The sequence below is a fragment of the Perognathus longimembris genome, chromosome 6, assembly GCF_023159225.1.
Source record: "Perognathus longimembris pacificus isolate PPM17 chromosome 6, ASM2315922v1, whole genome shotgun sequence".
Classification (NCBI taxonomy): domain Eukaryota; kingdom Metazoa; phylum Chordata; class Mammalia; order Rodentia; family Heteromyidae; genus Perognathus; species Perognathus longimembris.
The window spans coordinates 26,646,835-26,668,807 of record NC_063166.1 but is presented as its reverse complement, the minus strand read 5'-3'; the positions used below and the strand labels follow the sequence as shown (position 1 = coordinate 26,668,807).

Sequence of the window (21,973 nt, the reverse complement as noted above, 5' to 3'; positions counted from 1 at the left end):
CTCTTCCTTTTTCTTCCTTCTAGAATAGGCTAATAATTCTTCTAGAATCATTTAAAGGCTCTCAAATACTGTCATATGTGTATCTTTCCATCATACATACCCAGCAAAACCAATCTTTTAACATTATACTCCCACCTTCCCTATTCCTACACTAGACAGTTGTCCTTTGCTAATAGTCTAACATTCTTGACAATAATCACCACTATGAACTTAAGATGTTACCTGGAGTTTCCCAGTGCTATCAACAATAGTTTCAGAAATCTTCAGTCAGCTTGTTCCCCATTCCTCTCAATGGCTAGTCCACATTTCATCATTCACTTTTAAGTCCTCTACTCAAATTCAGTGAGCCTATTTTGTAAAGAAAATGGGAGGCCATTAGACATGGTCATAGTCAGCTCTCTACCTTCTATTACAAAGTGTCCAGGCCCACACTAGTATTTACCTCTTCCACTACCATCAGAGCAGAGGACAAAATGTCCTCTCTTCTTTTCTAAGCTAGGTACTGGTGGCTCACACCTATAATCCTAAATACTCAGGAGTCTGAGATCTGAAGATTGCGGTTCAAAGCCAAATTAACCACAAAAAAGCTGAAAATGGAGCTGTGGCTCCAGTTAGCCTTGGGCACAAAAGCTCAGGGACAGAACCAAGGTCCAGAGTTCTAGCCCCAAAACTGGCACACATATAAACACACAAAAACCTTCCTGGGGCTCTAAAGATTCTCTTCTGCTCCCAGGCTTTACGCAATCAGCCTCTTTCTCTTCAACTTCTCCATTAAGAACACAATGTCCCAAACATGCACCTTTCACAAAATGCTGTGCCACTTGGTTATAAATCATTCTCATGATATACTAGCTGGTGGTGAATATAATGAACTTCTCTTTAAAGTAATAAAACCATATACTGTTAATGTCTATTTGCCAGATTACATTAAAATTTTTGTTCACAATTTACTGGAATATACCTTGAACAAACATCATATTCCAATTTATGTCACTTCAGCTTTACCTACACATTCAAATTCTCAGATGAACTTACAAAATGATACAACTGTTGCTAACAGTACTTTCTAAAGAGAAATTAAAGATAATTTTGACTATGTGGAGTTTTCATCTTAAATGCTGACATTAAAGGTTAACCCTGGCTGGGTGAGGGCAGCACATGCCTTTAATCTTAAGCCACTCAGAGCTGAAATCTGAAGATCCTGTTTGGAAGCCAGCCATGAGACTGGCTTCCAAAGTCTATGAAACTTAATTGAAGAATTAACCACTGATTAGCTGTGGCTTAAATGGTAGAGTGCTAACCTAGGCACAAAAACTCAGGAACAGCACCCAGGCCCTGAGTTCAAGCCCCAGAAGTCAAAAAACAACAACTAGCTAACTCTAGCTAAAATGTAAATCCACTCACTACCAGCCATTAAAAACTGAAGGGAAAAAACATCCTCCTCTAGGCAAGGCCTAATCTTTCTTTACCCGAGGTTCTCAAGAAAATTTAACTCTAGCCTTTAGCCTGCTATTTGGTCCCTGTTTTCAACCTACTGAAATCTGTCTTGACCCCATCACATCCCATTCTCCCTGCACCCTAGATGATCACAATGACCTGATTTCCAAATCCAGTGGAAGACTGTGCCTGCCACTAAGGCCGCTGCACTGCACACCAAGGGTCTCTTCCTTTCTGATCATCCTACCTCTCTATTTTTCTTAGGTTTTATCTGGTCTTTCAATGGTGCTGCTGCTCAAAGTCCCACCTCTGGCCCTATTTTTTCTCACTCTACACACTCATATGCTCTTGTGTTCAACTACCTCCTACAGGTGACCTTTAAGTTAGTCATGACCTCCCCCCCAAGCTTTGGACAAGTCAAGACCTCTCTGCCTAGGAGGAAGTGCTTCACATATGGTCCTTACTGAAAGAAGTGGGGACCAGGCTATCTTGGTGCCAGGAGATATTTCGTTTATAACTTTGCACCCACATCACAGCATAGATCAGCCCTGTTATATGAAGACCACCAAAGCATCTAATCCTCTGTCCAAATGAGAATAAAGGCAGTTAGCCAAACCAATCTGATATACCTCTCAAGAACATAAGTAGGAAGGGAAAGGCAAGCCAGTCAGAAGGGGGTGTGACCAAGAAATTTGCCACTGTGGCTGAGTCACTTCAAATGCAGAACCAAATGAAGCAGGTAGATTCTGGTGGCCAAGATCACGTGGAGCCCTGGGCTCCAGAAGCCTTATTCTGTTCCTGTAAGGCTTGTTTCATGAGCATTTTCTGCTTTCCATGAAGTCATATCACAGGGTTAGAGTTCCCATTGTTACTCATCTATAAATATATTGAAATACAGTACTAATACCTTAATCAAAATATATTTGATCCAAGGGTCATGTTAAGAACTTTACAGAGCTAGAAAAACAAATATCACCCTTAATTTTCTTCTCTCCAGACAGTGCCCAGGCCCTGAGTTTAAGCCCCAAGACTGGCACCAAAAAAAAAAAAAGTATAATTCACAATTCCTTTCTTCCTATCATTCTCAAAATTTCACTTCTCTGGCATTCCTCCTGATTTACCCTAACTAATGGTATCAAGCGTCCTAACTGATATCCTGAAGCATTGTGTTCCAGTTATCTTTATTCCCACACAGGAAGTACTTTTCATCTCAGTAACTCTTCATAAAGTTATGTGGCTGTTATCTGAGATAACTAAATCCCTCACGATTTGAAAAAAAGCAATAATACAGAATAAAAAGAACACTAAACTTGTCAGAAATTAGCTTCCATTCCTGCCTTACTTGTGGTAGAAATCCCACTTTCTCAAATCTAAAATGAGATCTAGGGGCTGGGAATATGGCCTAGTGGCAAGAATGCTTGCCTCGTATACATGAAGCCATGGGTTCAATTCCCCAGCACATATACAGAAAACGGCCAGAAGTGGCACTGTGGCTCAAGTGGCAGAGTGCTAGCCTTGAGCAAAAAGAAGCCAGGGATAGTGCTCAGGGCCTGAGTCCAAGTCCCAGGACTGGGAAAAATAAATAAATAAAATAAAATAAAATGAGATCTAACAACCTTGTCTAGATTTACTAGTGTATGTACCAAAACACTCTGCAAAGTAGCCAAACAGTAATAACTTAAAGATATAAACATGCACTCTAGAACTGAAACAAACATTCTAAGTTCACTATCATATTCATGAGGATGTTTTAAAGCACAATGAAATTATTATAACTGAGTCTAAACCTGCCACTTGTGTGTGTGTGTATGTGCCAGTCCTAGGGCTTGAACTCGGGGCCTGGGTACTGTCCCTGGACTTTTTGTACTCAAGACTAGCACCCTACCACTTGAACACCCTCCACTTCCAGCTTTTTTTTTTTTTGGCCAGTTCTGGGCCTTGGACTCAGGGCCTGAGCACTGTCCCTGGCTTCTTCCCGCTCAAGGCTAGCACTCTGCCACTTGAGCCACAGCGCCGCTTCTGGCCGTTTTCTGTATATGTGGTGCTGGGGAATCGAACCTAGGGCCTCGTGTATCCGAGGCAGGCACTCTTGCCACTAGGCTATATCCCCAGCCCCACTTCCAGCTTTTTGCTGATTAATCACAGGCTTTCCTGACCAGGCTGGCTTCAAACCTGCATCCTCAGATCTCAACCTCCTGAGTAGCTACAATTACAAGCATGAGCAGCCACCAGCACCCAGTTTACATTTGTCATTTTTATAATTATCCAATATTGGAAAGAACGTTTAAAATAAGTCAGGCTATTCCTTGATGTTTCTTTTTTTAACTTATTTTTATTTTATTTTTATTTATTTATTTTGCCAGTCCTGGGGCTTGGACTCAGGCCCTGAGCACTATCCCTGGCTTCTTTTTGCTCAAGGCTAGCACTCTACCACTTGAGCCACAGCGCCACTTCTGGCCATTTTCTGTATAAATTGGTGCTGGGGAATTGAACCCAGGGCTTCATGTATTGGAACCAAGCACTCTTGCCACTAGGCCATATTCCCAGCCTTTCCTTGATGTTTCAAAAGTTAGTATTTGAGCAAAAAACCTCCAATGATTTTAACACATACTATTCTATTCTCCTGCAATCCAACCAACTTTTACCTGCATAGCTGACATTGTTTAACATTAAGACCTTCAAATTACTTGAAAGAACAATACTGGGCTGGGTGTAGTGGTACACTCCTCTAATACTAACCTTCTACTTGGTAGAGATCAGGAAGAGAGGAGTGAAGGTAAAGGACAGCCTAGGCAAAAAACAAGACCTCCCACCTGAACTAACAACAAGATGTAGTGGTTCACACCTGTGAGCCCAGCTAAAGGGAGGAGGATCCTGGTTTGAGCCCAGCCTACACAAAAGGCACTGTGACCCTATTTGAAACTAACTAAAGCAAGAAGGGATGGAGACAAGGGGGAGATCCATAACCCAGTGATAAAGCAATTGCCTAACAAGTATACAGTCCTGAGTTCAAACTCCAGCACTGCCAAAAAGAAAAAATGGGGGAAAAATACTGCTTCCAAAACAGCAATCCAATTAAGAATGACAACTTAAGACAGGGAATGTATTCACAGTAAAAACAAAAACATTTATCTTTAAAAATTAAGGAAAATCATCATTCTTGAGAAACAATTATCAATCTTCAAAATTCTGTACCATACAAAAATATTAACCAGATTTTAATATTTATTAAGTGCCTCATAAATGGCCAATAAATACAAGAAGAAATGTTCAACAATTTTAGCCACAAATGAAATGCAAATCAAAATGAGACTGAGATTCCATCTCATTCCAGTCAGAATAGTAGTCAACAATGAGTACTGATGAGAAAGGGGGCAGTGGGGATGGAGCAGAGTAGAACCCTCCTTCACTGTTGGTGGAAATATAAACTAGTGGAACCACTGTGGAAATCAGTACAGAGGGGCAATAAAAAATTATAAGTGGGGGCTGGGGATATAGCCTAGTGGCAAGAGTGCCTGCCTCAGATACACGAGGCCCTAGGTTCGATTCCCCAGCACCACATATACAGAAAACGGCCAGAAGCGGCGCTGTGGCTCAAGTGGCAGAGTGCTAGCCTTGAGCGGGAAGAAGCCAGGGACAGTGCTCAGGCCCTGAGTCCAAGGCCCAGGACTGGCCTAGTGGTAGAATGCTTGCCTACTTTACATGAAGAAGTGGTGGTGTGGCTCAAGTGGTAGGAGTGCTAGCTGTGAGCAAAAAGAAGCTCAGGGACAGTGCTCAGACCCTGAGTCCAAGCCCTAGGACTGGCCAAAAAATGTGTATACATAAACAGACCTACCTAATAATCATGCCTTGCCATTCTTGGGCACATATCCAAAAGAGTATAAATCAATAAAGAGAGATACACCTATTCATCTCAGAGCTGTTCACAACAGTCAGGCCATAAAACCACCCTAAGTGCCCAACAAGCCCAAAAATGAATGAACTATGGTATATATACATGATGGAGTATTATTTGGCCACTAAGAGTGAAATGATGTCTTTTCAGGAAATTGGATGGAACTTAAAATCATGTTGAGAAAGCAAATTTCATAAGGCAAAAATCTCATTTTTGCTTATATGTACAATCTATATCTTAAATGATAATAATGAGACCTAAGTGTAAAATGGAAACTAGGGGAGGGAACATGAGAAGGGAGAAGGCATTGGGCAGGGAGCATGATCAAATATATAATACCTATATGTATATTATATGATATTTTAAAATAGAATTATAAGCCAGGTGCTGGTGGCTCATGCCTGTAATCCTAGCTACTTAGGCTGCTGCGATCTAGGATTGAGGTTCAAAGCCAGCCAGAGTAGGAAAGTCTGTGAGACTCTTATCTCTAATTAACCACCAGAAAATCAGACATGGAGCTGTGGTTCAAAGTGGCAGATCGCTAGCCTTGAGCAAAAGAGCTTAGAGATAGCACCCAGGCCCCGAGGCACCACAATCAGTCAAAAATACATATATCAATCTATAATTATATTTTAAAATATTAATTATATAATAATATACACACATATATAACGAATATACATATATGCATGTAGATAGCACCATGAAACACTCTAAATGCTGCTTAAAAAGGGGGAGAGGGAAGTGGAGAGTGAAGACAGTACAATGGATGGGATAAGTTTGACTAACGTACATCCTACAGATCTATAGAAATTTCACAATAACCTCTTAGGACAGTTAATTTATGCTACTTTTTTTTCAAGTGCTTCAAAATCCTTAGGTAAAATCAAGGCACAATTTTTTTTTTAACTTCAAAGTTGTATTATCATCTGAGAAGGTGGCTTAGGTGCTTGCCTAGCATGCATGAAGCCCTGGGTTCGATTTCTCAGTACCACACAAAAAAGAGCAGGAAGTGGTGCTGTGGCTCAAGTGGTAGAGTGCTATCCTTAAGCAAAAGAAGCTAAAGGGCAGTGCCCAGGCCCTGAGTTCAAGCTCCAGGACTGGAGGGAAAAAGTTGCATTGGGGCTGGGAATATGGCCTACTGGCAAGAGTGCTTGCCTCCTATACATGAAGCCCTGGGTTCGATTCCCCAGCAGAAGTGGCCAGAAGTGGCGCTGTGGCTCAAGTGGTAGAGTGCTAGCCTTGAGCAAAAAGAAGCCAGGGACAGTGCTCAGGCCCTGAGTCCAAGCCCCAGGACTGGCCAAAAAAAAAAAAAAAAAGTTGCATTATCCTTTACCTATCTTCACTTGCCCTTTCCCACTGGGTCAGAGTTGTCCACTACATTGGTGGGGATCTCTCAGAAGACACACAGAAAAATAACAATGACAACAGAAAACAAAGAGACACTAAAATAACAAGACTAAACTGTGACATGGGGAAAGGGAGAAAGAGGAGAAGAAAAGGATGACAACTAAATCTGTTCTTCCACAATAGTTTGTGTTTAGAAGAGTGATGTTTCCAGAAAGTGAATCTTAGTATTACACAACAGAAAGTAATAAAAAAAAGCCAACAGGAAAGATACACAGCAATGTCATCAATATTCCAAACTCCAATTAATTTTACATAAGTATGCACTTTTCTCTGACCCAAATTATCAATTTCACATAAAAGTAGTTCGGCAGAACTAACCAAGGCAGGTTACAGTGCAAATTACCACCAGAAGCTGAAATATGGAAATCCAAACCTGGACATTTCCTAAGCATCATCTCACTGAATTGCCACATTTTTCAGAAAGAACTGAAGCCTGGTATTGCAATAAACCTGCAATCAAGTGATTGCAGGGCTTAGTAAAAACTGATTCTTTGTTCAGTCATTTCCTATAGATACTGCTTGATTTCACAAGCTAATTATTTACTATCAACAATAAATGTTAAATGACCAATAGTGTCAAGTGATAAACGATAAACTTTTGTCAGTTGGAATAAAAGCATTCTAGTAGCCAGATCAGAAGTAAACACCTCATGACACAGAACTTGCCCACACAATTTTTTTTTTAAAATTAAGTAATACTTCACAAGGGAATTAACAAAAATGTCCCATCTTAAGGGAGGGATACAATATTTTGAAATGTTCTGTCGTTTAGATTAAGAAACAATACTCAAAATTGAAAGCACTTCCTTGGGTCTATGGAAAGGATAAAAAGAAGGGATAATCAACAGGGCTTTGTAGCCAAATATATCATTTGCTGAATAAATCAATCTGATAAGATTTCTGTAGCCAAAGCTCCTTTGATTAAATAGTAACTTATTTATCAAGGTATATCTCAACTTTCAACCCCAAGTACTTTTAAAATTCTAGCCACTAGGTTGTTTATGCTCTCCACAGCCAGGCCACAGGAACCTAAAGAAGCCCCTCCCTACGTAGCCAATCAGAATGAGGCTGCTTAGAATGTAAAAAGCCCCAGCTCTAAGGTTTAGGGCCTAAACCACTGTATTTGTTTTCAGACTAATAGACCGACCAGATTGATTCTCCACCCTCCCACACGAGTAAACTTGACACATGCCATGTCTCTGGGCTCCATTTCAAAAAAAAACAAACTTTATTGCAGTTTATATTTTTATATACACCTGATTTGTCTGAAGCTTTGTTTTAAGATAGGAGGGGGGAGGGGGGAGGGTAGGCATAATCCCAAGGAGGTTGCTTTTAACTGCAGGTGCAAAATATAAGGCAAGCAAAGCAGTCTTCTTCAAAATCGCAAATAACAATTCCCCCCACCACCACAAAAAAAAAAAACCCTTGTTTTCAACAAGACTTCACATAATACCAACCCGGAAATGTAGGACATTTCCAATCTGGAGAGGCAGCTTTCGGCTCCCCAGGAAAACACGTACTCTCTCGGGGGTCCGCTCTCTCCTCCCAGTTGCTTTTAGTTAGGATACACTAATGGAAACCTTGGGCCCCGTGTCCTTTTGTCCCCCGCTTAGACAATCTCTGGCCTAATTTTGGACAAAATCCTCCACCGATCACCCCTCCCCCTGTGTGTGTGTGTGCGTCCCTGCCCTCCCTGCCTGAGAAATCGTCACCGCCGAACCGGGCCCGGCTCCCCCGCCGTAAAGGAGCGGCCGCCCGACCCACCACCTGGAGAACAATGTAACCCAACTCCAGTCCTCGGATTCCTCCATCCAAGCCGCAAGATTTACCTCCCAGCAATCCGACGGCGAACAGCATCCCGTCCTCCGGGAGATCCCGGAGGTGCCCGGCTCCCGGGCCTCGGATCCCAGGCTGCTCCCCCATCCGGGGGTGCTTTCCAGGATCTTCGCCCCGGGGCCCCCACGCCCACCCTGGGGGCAGCAGGCCCCTGGGGTCAGCGCCCGAGGCTCCCCCCCACCTCCGGCCTCGGTACCTTTATAGTGCACCCGCAGGTTGTTCTGCGAGAGGCCGATGTAGCTGAACTTGTCCTTCGGGCTCCAGGACCGGGGCAGAGGCGTCTCCTGCTCGTCCACCGCCGGGTAGAGACGCTTCAGCCGCCGCTGCAGCTCCTTCTCCTGCTCGTTGAGGGCCGAGTCCCCGTGCGGGAAGGGGGCCGCGGCGCTACTGGCCGCCGCCAGGGCCGGGGCCGGGGTGCCCGCTGCCGGGCCGGGGCCCGCGGCCAAGCCGGGCGGCGCGCTGGCCGGAGCGGCCGCCGAGGCGGGGGGCGGCGGCGGCGGCGGGGCCGCGGTGGCCGGGGGCGGCGGCGGCGGCGGCGGCGGGGGGTGGAGGAGCAGAGCTGCCGCCGCGACCCCCAGACCGCCGCCGGGGCCGCCGCCGCCCGGAGAACCGGCCGGAGAGGAGCCGGCACTGACGGCCGGGGGCGCGGGCAGGACGACGCCGGAGACGGGGGCCCCGGACGCGGGCGGCGGCGGCGGCGGCGGGGGCAGCTGCTGCTGCTGCTGTTGCTGCTGCGGCTGCGGCGGCGGCGGTGGCGGTGGCGGCTGCCCGGACATCCCGGCCACGACTCAGCCTCCAGCCACCTCCACCTCTTCTCTCCTTCCTCGTCTGCTTCCCGGGGGCGCTGTCGCTGCGGCCACCGGCACCAGGCGCCCAGTCCGCCCGCCCCGGAAGCAGGCGGCGGGCCGCGCGGTGGGGAGAACGCGGCGGTTGGGGGCGCGGGGTGGTGGGAGTGGGCGGCAGGGCCCGGCAGCGCCTGGAGAGAACGTTGGCCGGAGCGCGACCGCGCGGCCGGGGACGCGGCGCCGAGGGCGGGGGCGGTGCGGGGACGCGGGGAGAGGGAGGCCGAGGCGCACTGTCGGCCGCGGCGGCCGCTGCTCTCGCGGCGGTTTCCCGGCGGGCGGGCGGGCGGCGCGAGACGCTGCGCGCGGGCGGCGCTAGGCGAGGGGGCGGGCCGGAGGCGCGAGGGGCGGGAGGAGGCGGGCGGCTGGGGCCCGTGCGCGCCCAGACCCGCCTCTCCCGGGGCCGCGACCGCTCGCCGGCAGAGGCGCCGGGCTCCGGGCGCAGCGGCTCCCTCGGCGGCGCCGCCTCCTCCCGCCCGCCGCCGCCGCCGCCGCCGTGGCTCCGCCCACTCGCCTTTTTGTTGTCGTGGCCCCGCCTCCCTCCCCGCCTCCGGGCTGCTCGTGGCCCGGGCGCCGCCGCGGGTCGCCCAGGCGAGAGTAATCGATCCCCGTGGGCCCGCCGCGAGCCGGGCCTGGGGCGGGAGGGGGTGGGGGGAAAGGGCTGGGGAGTGCGCCTGGGCTCCGCCGCCGGCTGCCGGGCCCGCTCCTCAGATCGAGGTTGCCGCGTCCTGGGTTTTTTTTTTTCTTCGCCGTCGTTAAATTACCGCGGCGTGGGCCGTGGGGGCAACGGAAATCATTTCTGGAGGCGAAGTCCCCCGCTTCGAGGAGACACCATTTCGTTCATTAACATTATGCGGGCTCCGTGTGAGCTGGACGGAGGATTCGAGTCACACTGGGGACACGGATACGGCCGGGCTTGGGTTCAGGGAGCCTGGAGCTGAATGAATGCAAGACCTAGCGCGTATTAAGGAAAAGCTTGTGGAGAGTCGAAGCTTTTTATAGGCTCATTAATTCTCATAACAGGCCTCTTTGTTAGGTAGCGGAGAAAGATGCCCTTTAAAAATAACAAAAAAGAAAGAAAATACAAGGAAAATATTTACTGAGGTCAGCAGAGGCAAAAAACAGGACTCCCCCCACTTTGCACCTCCCAAAAGAGTGCTTGGTCAACTCATTTGGCACCAGTGGCTGAGCTCTGCCCTCTGACCCCTGTACCACATTACTACTTTGTTTACACGACTTCCCTTTGTCTAGCTTATCCTTTCCCTAGCTGGCAAATGAGGGTTTGCACACTGATAAAAATTCTGCAAATTTGTTTTGCTCCATAGTAGGGTGGTAATTGTTCGGTCCAGGAGCCTAGGCCATTTTTCTGAGAAGAGAAATCATTTACTTTGTTTTGAAAAGTGTAGGTAAATAGAGTATTTGAAGGCCCTCAATTCCTGGCCAAAGCTAAAAGTGCCACTCAAGCCTCATTTCTCCTTCCATTGTTCTTTAAGATACCAGCAATCCTAATATTTGTTGTTGTTTTCAGGACGCTGATCTTTAACTCATTGCTTTCTATTAGGATAACTGAGTTCCATGTAAGCCAAACTCTATTGAAATGTACAATAAATGGGTTTCAGCTTCAGCAAACTTCCTTGAAATTGTCATCAGGATTTTACTTAGGAAAGTGTAAAGCCCAGTATCAGTGGCTCTCACCTATAATCCTAGCTAAGCTACTCAGGAGGCTGAGATCCCAGGAGGATCATGGGAAGCCTGTCAGGGCCGGAAAGTCCCTGAGACTCTTTATCTCCAATTAACCACTCAAAAACCAGAAGTAGCACTGTGGCTCAAAGTGGTAGCCTTAAGCAAAAAGAGCTCAGAGACATTGCCCCGGCCCCAGACCAGACAAATAAAAAAGTGTGGTGCATATTTTTTTTCTGCCAGTGTGCTTAAAAACCACTAGAATGGTTTAAAAATCCTAAGAACCTTTAGAGAATAAGGAGGGACTGGTTATCTTTATGGTTATCTTCCAATGAAGCAACCTGAAGAAGTTAATATCTATTGCGGGGGAGGACAGCATTAAATGAGCACTTTCTCATACCAAAGGAAGTAGGGAACACTGATAATGACATTTTGGAAAAGTCACACACTTGGTGATGTTCACAAAGAGACACAACGATTAATGCCCTATGACTTCGCTAATCAAAAAGTAAAAATCCAAATGTAGAAATGTTTTAAGGCCTAAAAATGTTCAACAGGAAGTATTTATTCTTGTTCAAAAGAAATGTCGAAGAAAATTGTTATTTTTATTACTTCTATATTTTGTCAGTTGTGGAGCTTGAACTCAGGGCCTGGGCACTGCCTTTGAGCTCTGTTGCTCTGTTTCTCTGTCACTTTGAGCCACAGCTCTACTTCCTGTTTTTGTGTGGCTAACTAGAGATAAGACCTGAAGGGGGACTTTTCTGCCTTGAACTGACTTCGAACTATGAACCTCAGATCTCAGCCTCTTTAGTAGCTAGGATTACAGGCACAGGCCACCAGTGCCCAGCATGTGGAAGGAAATTAAATACTCAACTCAAAGGGATGGGTTGAAGAAGTTATCCTATACCCACTTAATGGGATTAGGGATTCAGGTAAATATACAGCCTATTTGTGGGATTTTTTTTTTTTAAGGCATCCCCTCTGGCGGCACCCTTTCCTTTTGATTTAGTCTATAGATCTCAGCCTCGATTTCATACACACTCCCTTCAAGGCTTCTTTCATGGGCACAGACTGAAACAAACATTTTATAGCCTTTTTAAAATGTGGTTTTTGAAGACATAGGAAAATGACTCTGATGTACTAAATGAGAAAAAGGCTGTACAATAATTATAGCACTGCCCAAATCATTACCAAAAAGACATGAAAGAAAGCCATAAAATGTTTCTATGATGAGCCATTAAAATATATAATTAAAAATAAAATTTTATTATGAGATATAATTGTACATAGATATATAAATGGTAAAAATCCATTACCTACCAACCTATCTACACTCTTGTTGAATCTGGGATTTCTATCTTTATTAGGCATTGCTATAATATTGCTGTTTATTAGCATTTGTTGGACTTATCTGTAGCAAACAATAGAAGCAAAATCTGGCTGCCTTAGTAAGTGAAGAAACTTACTGGAAAGATTGGAAGCAGACAAAGTCCAAAGGAGAGGTATGTCCAGCCCCTATCAGAAATTATACCCCAAAATGCCACCCCAGTTTTTATAACACACACTCAAGTTTCAAAGTTAACCTACCCTACATTATTTGTCTATGTCAAGACTACCAAGAAATAAAGATTGTTGACTTATGCAATGGTTGAGATTCAGAGATGCTAAATTATTGATATCTTCAGGGTATCCCTGGAACAGGAAGTTTTCCAGAACAGTCCTGCTGGCAGTGAGCAATCTCATTTATCTAAAGAACCTTAGATTTGATCATTTTTCCATGCATGGCCTGACACTAAAAAGGCTATAACATGTTCCCCTTGTGGGAAAGGCCCACTGATAGCCACAGTAGAGAATTTTCTCTGCTAGGAAAGAGGATCAGATATTGATCGGCTTGTTTTAATATATGACCATGACAATATCTTCTAAGCTGTGGAAAATGTTATGGTAATGTGTGCCAAGGTTTAAGTATGGGTTGATATTAGTTATTGGTTGCTTATAATAATGTAAAGTCTTAGTGACTTAACATTATTATCATGGTCTTTATGCAGCAGGAATCTGAGACCGCTCCCCTGGGTCCTCTGTTTCAGGACCTCCCGTGGGAGTTACACATGCCAGCTGGGGCTGCAGTCACCTCTAGGGAAGGGTTCACTCCCAAGCTCACAGATGTGGTCATTGACAGTATTCCATTCCTCCAGGAGATTTAGACTGAAGGGCCTGTTCCTTCCTAACAGTTGGTCAGAAGTGGCCCTCAATGCTTTGCCTCTCCAACACTGCAGCTGGTCTCACCAAAGTGTGCAAGCTAAGGAGACTAGAGGGGCAGGATAAAAAAATCACTGTCTTTGTCATCTAACTGCAGAAGTGGCATTCCATTGTTGGGGGGCATCGAACTGGCTCCATCTCAGATTAGAGAGAGCAGAAGCTGACCCATCTTCACTAAGATCTCCCCCGCCGCTGAGCTTCAGAGTTGAGGTCCCTGCCCTGTCCAGGGAAGGTTCCCTTTGTTATGATAAGATTGTGTAAACTGCTTGACCACCTGAGCTGTGGAACGTTCAAGGTTAAACCTGTGCCCTCCCATCAAGGAGCAGCCTTATCCTGACCCCATGAGTAGGCGTATCTGCCCACAACTTGTGGGGACCCACCAAATTTGCTCTCCAATTCTCACTAAAATGATAGGTTGGTTCAAACAGATACTATGTGACAGACTGTAACTACATTGGCCACCTGTGTGTGACCTGGCATGCTCTGTAACTTGTAACCTCATTGGCCACCTGTGTGTGGCAGGCTTGACCACGCGGCATTTGCCTTTATAACCCAACCCAGAGCCTAGTCCAGCATGTGGTCTCAGCCCCAGGTCTGGGCTGCAGCCCTGGCCGTCAGCCTGCTTTTTATAGTGGTGGTTGCAGCTCCAGAGTCTGGGCTGTGGCCCTGGCTAGTTGGTTCGCTTTTCACTTCCCTAATAAATCCATCTTTTTATCATCTTTTTTCTTGAGGCTGTCTCTGAGTGGTGGACTCTTGGAGGGACAGGGAATCCCTTTCCCTCTGACCCCATAGCACTGTTGTTGGGAGTACAGCTGACACCATCTTGATTAGGGAAATATGGTAGGAAATGTGAGGAGGAGTAGATTAGATCAACCTGACCCCAAAATTCTGCTTCTGTAAATGGCTTGTTTACCCTGCTTGTTGCTGACTCTACCCCTGCATCAACCTCCTACATCGGTGCCACATTTGCTTGTTTGTTGCTTGCTCTACCCTGTGTCAAGCTCCTACATCTGTGCTACACTTTTACCTTTATAAGCCCCAATTTGAGGACTGCTCGGGGTCACAGTGGCAGCTCCTGTGTCTGCACTATGTCCCTGGCTGGTCAGCCCACTTTTCACTGTCACAGTTTCAGCTCCTGAGTCTGTGCTGCATCCCTGGATGGTCAGTTCACTTTATGCTTCCCCAATAAATCCATCCTCTTGCTTGAGAGTATCTCTGAGTGGTGGACTCTTGGAGGGATGGGGAACTCCCTCCCTCAAACCCCATAACATCATCACTCCTGCTATCATCTATTTGTTAGAAGTAAATCTTAGGTCCAGCTCTCCTTAAAGGTGAAGAGTTACACAAAGCCATTTATACTACAAGATGGCTAAGTAGACATTTGAAGGACATCTTCATCACGTAGTTGTTACACATTCCAGCAGATGACTCCAATGGACTGCACTTGTCATGTCAGATATAGCCAGCAGTTGGCAAAGTTTTCCTATAATAAATCAGTCAATAAATATGCTAGGCCCTGTGGGCCATATGGTGCCTGTTGCAACTACTTAATTTGGCCATAATCTATTTTAAAAAGTAGCCAAAGTAAACAAATGACAGTGTCTATATGTCTATCAAGCTTATTGACAAAAATAGGAAGTTGCTAGATTAGGCCACAGGATAGTTTGTAATTCCTGTTCTGCATCATGACAACCACAGTCCATACAAGCCATTCTTTTTTTTGTTTTGTTTTTTTGTTTTTTTGGCCAGTCCTGGGGCTTGGACTCAGGGCCTGAGCACTGTCCCTGGCTTCTTTTTTGCTCAAGGTTAGCACTCTGCCACAGCGCCACTTCTGGCCATTTTCTGTATATGTGGTGCTGGGGAATTAAACCCAGGGCCTCATGTATATGAGGCAGGCACTCTTGCCACTAGGCCATATCCCCAGCCCCATACAAGCCATTCTTAACACTAAACAAGACCAACTTACTAACAATGAAATTGCCGGAGTCTACAAGTTCAGTTTGTTTCCCACAAGGTATACTGTACATGTATTCTGGATGGCTTCGTGACCCACATGAATTGGATGCCGATATTTCTGTAGCTAGTGTTAAAATCTAAGAATCTACAATAGTAAGGGATCCAAACTGGAGTGAGTCTCCAGTGAGCATTTATTCAATACCTATTCCACATGAAAACTGACATGAGGTTCTCAGCTGGATTACAGGTTTTGCTATTACTGTGGGTCCATAGACCATATCTTGAATTGCAGGGACTGAGGATCAATTGCTGCTGTTTAAAACCTTATGCTTCGTGGGGCTGGGGATATGGCCTAATGGCTAGAGTGCTTGCCTCGTATACATGAGGCCCTAGGTTCAATTCCCCAGCACTACATATACAGAAAATGGCCAGAGGTGGCACTGTGGCTCAAGTGGCAGAGTGCTGGCCTTGAGCAAAAAGAAGCCAGGGACAGTGCTCAGGCCCTGAGTCCAAGGCCCAGGACTGGCAAAAAAAAAAAAACCTTATGCTTCGAAAAACCCTGGGGTGGGAATGTGGCTTAATGGTAGAGTGCTTGTCTAGCATGCATGAAGCCCTGGGTTCCATTCCTCAGTAGCACATAAACAGAAAAAGCGGGAAGTGATGCTGTGGCTCAAGTGGTAGAGTGCTAGCCTTCAGCTAAAGAAGGTCAAGTTGGAGGGAGGGGAGAACAGTAGAGATCATGTCTATAAAATGACAAACTTCTTTTCAAATGGTATTTCCGCATGGTTTGGTCAGTGACTTTACAGTATGTCTCTAAGACCAAACAATTACTAAATAAACACAAAAAAGTCTAGGATAAACCTGTCAGAGGATCACAATAGCTCAACAGCTATGTACAAATGATTATATAAGATGAGACTAAGCAAAATGAACTCCAAGAGATGGAAACAGGAGGATTTTATTGTCATTATGTTTAAAGTACTAGGTGACTTTCCTTTGGCGTACCCCCTGTGGTCACTGTATATGATTTTGGTACACTGGATATTGTAATGTATGCTTATCTGAACTAGGGAAGGGAAAGAAAAATGAGGGAGGGGGTAACAAGACAAGAAATGTACTCACTACCTTATTATATAACTGTACCCCCTCTGTATATCACCTTGTCAATAAAATGTAATTAAAAAATAAAAAAGTAAAAAAAAATAAAGAAGCTCAAGGACAGTGCTCAAGGCCTGAGTTCAAGCCCCAGGACTGGCATTATATGCATATACATATACATACAAACATATATATGAACAGGTTGACAAAGACCTAATGAAGAAACAAAGGAGGAGAACTCTGCTTGCAAATTTGAATGCTTTCTGGGACAGATCACAAAGATGGTGTTGGCTATTGCCACAAACCAGGAGACAGTGTTCCTGGAGTTCAGAGTTTAGGGTCCAGTGGGCAGAGGGGCACTAATCCAAATGCAATACTTCCTATTCATTTCTGGGGAAAAATGATTATAAGTCAGTGTTCATGAAATAAAATCTATGTGAAAAACCCCCAAACTTATTTTAAGGGGAAAAAAAATCTGTTCATCATTTTCTCTAGAACACTAGATGGATTTGAACAAAAACTGCAGTTTTGTCTGCAATCACCTGCATTAACATTTATTTGACAAGTTAATAGAATCTCAGTCTCCTCCAGATGTTTCTCAGTTTTTTCTTTTAGCTAACCCACTATAGTTCTTCTTTCATCTGACAAAACTCACATGCTTTCTGATGGAAGCAGGGAATGGCAGGCTGACAGAGTTCTCTGAGCCTCAAGCAATGCCACCTGCAGGCCTCAGAAATGCCTCTGTTCTCTGGAAGCTATATTGTATGGGGCAGCCAAAGGCTGGTAGGGGGAAGGAGATGGGGAAAAGAAAAATAAAGGACAAGAATAGAAAGTATAAGGGGCGAGGGGAAGAAGAGAAAATGGTTGAGCTATGGGTCAATGAGAAGTACAGCCCTAATTACAAGTATGTGGTTCCAAGCAGCCCTATTGAGGAACAACTGTGTGTGCTCAGGATGCCAGAACTCAACACTATTCTGTGGTGCTTCATTCACTTTTTTCTATAACATTGCCCAACATGACAAAAATAAAGGTAAAGAAACACTGAGTGATCACACAAGGATTTACACACGTAGCTGATGATAATAACATGGGCCTGAGCACATCTCTTCTTCAGCTGAGCTATGTAATGCACACATGAAAATTATTTTTAATGCATTAAGGGTTAGTAGAACTCAGGGTCTTGTGTTTGCCAAGCAAGTACTCAGCAACTCAAGCCATGCCTGCAGTCCCTTTTTATGTTGATTATTTTCTTTCTTTCTTTTTTTCTTTTTTTGCCAGTCCTGGGCCTTGACTCAGGGTTTGAGCACTGTCCCTGGCTTCTTTTTGCTCAAGGCTAGCACTCTGCCACTTGAGCCACAGCACCACTTCTGGCCGTTTTCTATATATGTGGTGCTGGGGAATCGAACCCAGGGCTTCATGTATATGAGGTGAGCACTCTTTGCCACTAGGCCATATTTCCAGCCCCTATGTTGGTTATTTTCTAGGTAGGGTCTCATTTTTTTCCCGGACTGTGATCCCCTTACTTGTGCTTCTCCACATTGCTGAGGATAACGGGCATATGCCACTGTGTTATCTGTGATAACAACCTTCATGCCTAGGCTGGCCTCAAACCTTGATCCTCCATCTCTCTCTCTCAATTAGCTAGGATTACAGGCTTGAATCACAGAGCCCAAGTTTTTGTTTTGAGATTTTATTTGTTTTCATGCTTATCATCAATCTATGGATAAGGCTGGCTTACAGTTGCTACCCATGTGCAGGTATCCTGGGTCTATAATGTTGTATACCATATACCAGACACCCAGGTGGGCCTCGAACCCATGACAGTCACCAGCACTCAGTCAATTGAGCTAGGACTCTTTCATTTAGCTGTGCACAGTGTCTGCTCGCTACCACTGGGATGGTGACGAACAGCTCTGGGCCTCAGTAGGGCTGGGTTTTTAAAGGCAAAAATCACATGTACCAGACACAGGTGGTCTGCAAATTAGGCAAAGCAAGCAAGCAGACCTACTGAAACAGAATGGTGTTAGTGATCATAATCCCTGTAAACTCCAGTAAGCAATCAAAGCAATACAATTCTTGGTTCTGTGTGTGACTGGTATTTACCTATTTAACTTCTTAATTAACTTTACCTCTCTTTCTTTCTGGAACTTCGCCTAAACTAAAATATATAAGCTGAGTGGTCTTCCTCATTTCTTTCTTTTGCAAAGGTCAAGCAGCTCTAGTCAAGCTGCTTTTGACTCCTGTTATTGGGTTTAGGTTTGCCCTTGCCTAGGCTCGCTACCTTGTCTAAGCCTGCCATTTCTAGGGACTCAAAAAAGGGGGTTCCCTACACCTTTCACTTGTTTTCCACATATAACATGCCTATGTCCATATAAGACATTCTCTCAAACTCTCTATCTCTGTGTCTATCTGTCTGTCTCTTTCTCTCTTTGTACTGATACAAGGGCTTATACTAGGACCTCCTGCATTTGCTCCACTTTTTTTCTTTTGCTCAAAACTAGTTCTTTACCACTTAAGTCACACCTCCAGGCTGGTATTTTGCTGGGTAGTTTGAGATACAGTCCCTCACATATTTTTTTTAATCCCCTGGGCTAGCTTCAATCCTCAGCAATCCTCAGGTCTCAGCCTCCTGGGAAGCTTGGGAGTATGGGCTGCAGCAATTTTCTTTTCTTTTCTTTTCTTTTTTGCTATTCCTGGGGCTTGGACTCAGGGCCTGAGCACTGTCCCTGGCTTCTTTTTGCTCAAGGCTAGCACTCTACAACTTGAACCACAGCGCCACTTCCTGCTTTTTCTGTTTATATGGTACTGAGGAATCAAACTTCTGGCCCTTTCTATATATGTGGTATTAGGGAATTGAATCAGGTCTTCATGTATACGAGGCAAGCACTCTTGCCACTAGGCCACATTCCCAGCCCCTTGAAGCCATTTTCTTTAGACCAAAAAGTTGATCCCATTCTATTCACTGTCTAGTAGGAACCTAGCAGAGGCAGTGGGCAGTGCCAAATAGCATATAGGGTTTTTGTTTTTGGTGATTCATCTTACGGCCTGGTGAGGATTGAACCATACCTTTTTTAAAAATTAATTTTATTTTATTGTCAAGGTGATGTACAGAGGGGCTACAGTTACATAATAAGATAGTGAGTACATTTCTTTTTTTTTTTCTTTTTTTTGGCCAGTCCTGGAGCTTGGACTCAGGGCCTGAGCACTGTCCCTGGCTTCTTTTTGCTCAAGGCTAGCACTCTACCACTTGAGCCACAGCGCCACTTCTGGCCATTTTCTATATATGTGTTGCTGGGGAATTGAACCCAGGGCCTCATGTATACGAGGGCTGCAGCAATTTTCTTTTCTTTTCTTTTCTTTTTTGCTATTCCTGGGGCTTGGACTCAGGGCCTGAGCACTGTCCCTGGCTTCTTTTTGCTCAAGGCTAGCACTCTACAACTTGAACCACAGCGCCACTTCCTGCTTTTTCTGTTTATATGGTACTGAGGAATCAAACTTCTGGCCCTTTCTATATATGTGGTGTTAGGGAATTGAATCAGGTCTTCATGTATACGAGGCAAGCACTCTTGCCACTAGGCCATATCCCCAGCCCATGAGTACATTTCATACTTGTTACACCCTCCCTCATTTTTCTCTCACCTTCCCCCCCTCCCAGCCTGCTAGTTGTTCACTTCCTTTCCAACATATTGTCTTATGAGTATCACTATTGCATTGGTTCACCCTTTATTCTGTCTCACCATTCGGATGTTCCCATTCCCTTCCCTAATTCAGATAAACATATATGTGTAATGGGGCCTGGGGGGTGGGAATCCCCCATCCCTCCAAGAATCCATCACTCAGAGAGAGTCTCAATTAAAAAGTATACTGACCGGCCAGGGTCATGGCCCAGACTCGGAAGCTGGAACCGCAACCATAAAAAGCAGGCTGGCTGGCAAGGGCCACAGCCCAGACTCCGGAGCTGGGACCACCCGCCCCGCGCCCCGGGCTGCGCTCAGAGTCGGGTTATGAAGGCAAACACCACATGGTCAAGCTTGCCACACGCAGGTGGCCAATGAGGTTACAATACTTACAGAGCATGCCAGGTTACAGACAGGTGGCCAATGGAGTTACAATCTGCCTCATGGCCAACTGTTTGAACTAACCTATCATTTTAGTGAGACTTGGCACATGGATTTGGCAGGGCTCACGTGATGCAGGCAGATATATTTACTCATGAGAGGGCACAGGTTTAACCTTGAACGTTCCACTACTCAGGTGGTCAAGCAGTTTACACAATCTCATCACAACCAAGGGGAACTTCCCTAGATAGGGCGGGGGAAATCTTAGCGAAGATGTAGTCAGCTTCTGCTCTCTTTAATCTGAGATGGAGTCATTCTGACACCCCTCAAGAGCCAATGATGGCACTGGCCAGATCTGACCTCCATATTACAATATACAATACCCAGTATACCGAAATCATATACAGTAACAACAGGGGATTAGCCATAAGAAATTCACATAGTACATTCAAAATAACAACAACAATAAAATCCTCTTGTTTCCATATCTTGGAGTTCATTTTGCTTAGCCTCATCTTCTGTGATCATATGTACATAGCTGTTGAGCTATTGTGATCCTCTGCTAGGACTATCCTAGACATTTTTATGTTTATTTAGTAATTGTTTGGTTTTAGAGACATGATATAAAGTCACTGACCTAAAAATGTAGAAATATCATTTGAAAAAAATGTTTATTATTTTACAGACCCATTCTCTGCTTTTTAATTTTTCCCCCCAACATCCATATATCAGGGAGATCATGCCCCTTTGTTCTCTGTGTTCCAGGCTTGTCTCGCTCAACATTATTTGTTCAAGTTCTGTCCATTTCCCTGTGAATACCATTATTTTATCACTTCTAATCTCTGTGTAGAATTCCATTGTGTACAGGCATCACATTTTTTTTGATCCACTCATCTGTAGTGGGACATCTGGGTTGTTTCCATATCTTGGATATTGTGTACTGTGCAGCAATAAACATGAACATGCAGGTGTCCTTATGGTATCCTGGGTCCTGTTGTTCTGGATAGATGCCTAGGAGTTGTATGGGTGGGTCATAGGGTATGTCTATGCTGAGTTTTTTTGGGAACCTCCATACTGTTCTCCAGAGTGGTTGTACTAGTTTACACTCCCACCAGCAGTGCAGAAGGGTTCCTTTTTCTCCACATCCCCTCCAGCATTTGTTGTTGCCTGAGTTCAGAGTATAGGCCATTCTAATTGGGGTGAGGTGGTATCTCCAGGTTGTTTTTATTTGCATTTTCATTTCCTTTACTGCCAGGGATGTTGAACATTTTCTCATATGTTTCTTTGTAATTTTTATATCTTCTTTGGTGAAGTTTCTCTTTAGTTCCCTTGCCCATTTAATAATTGGTTTACTGTGTTTGGAAGGGGTTAGTTTCTTGAGTTCTCTGTAGATGACGGATATTAGGCCTTTGTCTGTTGCTTTGCTGGTGAAGATCTTTTCCCATATGCTTGGCCGTCTTTCTAGTTTAGTGGCTATGTCTTTAGCTGGAACCACACCTGTT

At 45.0% G+C, this 21,973-nt stretch overlaps 1 protein-coding gene and 1 pseudogene across 2 annotated transcripts in view; one reads left to right on the top strand and one right to left on the bottom strand.

Moving 5' to 3' along the window:
* The window catches only part of Ranbp9 (RAN binding protein 9), a 74,893-nt gene extending 65,406 nt beyond the window's left edge, over nt 1-9,487 (bottom strand). Inside the window, exon 1 of the mRNA XM_048348446.1 lies at nt 8,775-9,487. Within this exon, the coding sequence (XP_048204403.1) occupies nt 8,775-9,354 (580 nt within the window). The 5' untranslated portion in view covers nt 9,355-9,487. The remainder of the gene's footprint in view (nt 1-8,774) is intronic.
* The window catches only part of LOC125353013, a 27,933-nt pseudogene continuing 15,065 nt past the window's right edge, over nt 9,106-21,973 (top strand). The window contains exon 1 of the transcript XR_007211234.1: nt 9,106-9,123. The product of XR_007211234.1 is annotated as a mitotic checkpoint protein BUB3-like (transcript). The remainder of the gene's footprint in view (nt 9,124-21,973) is intronic.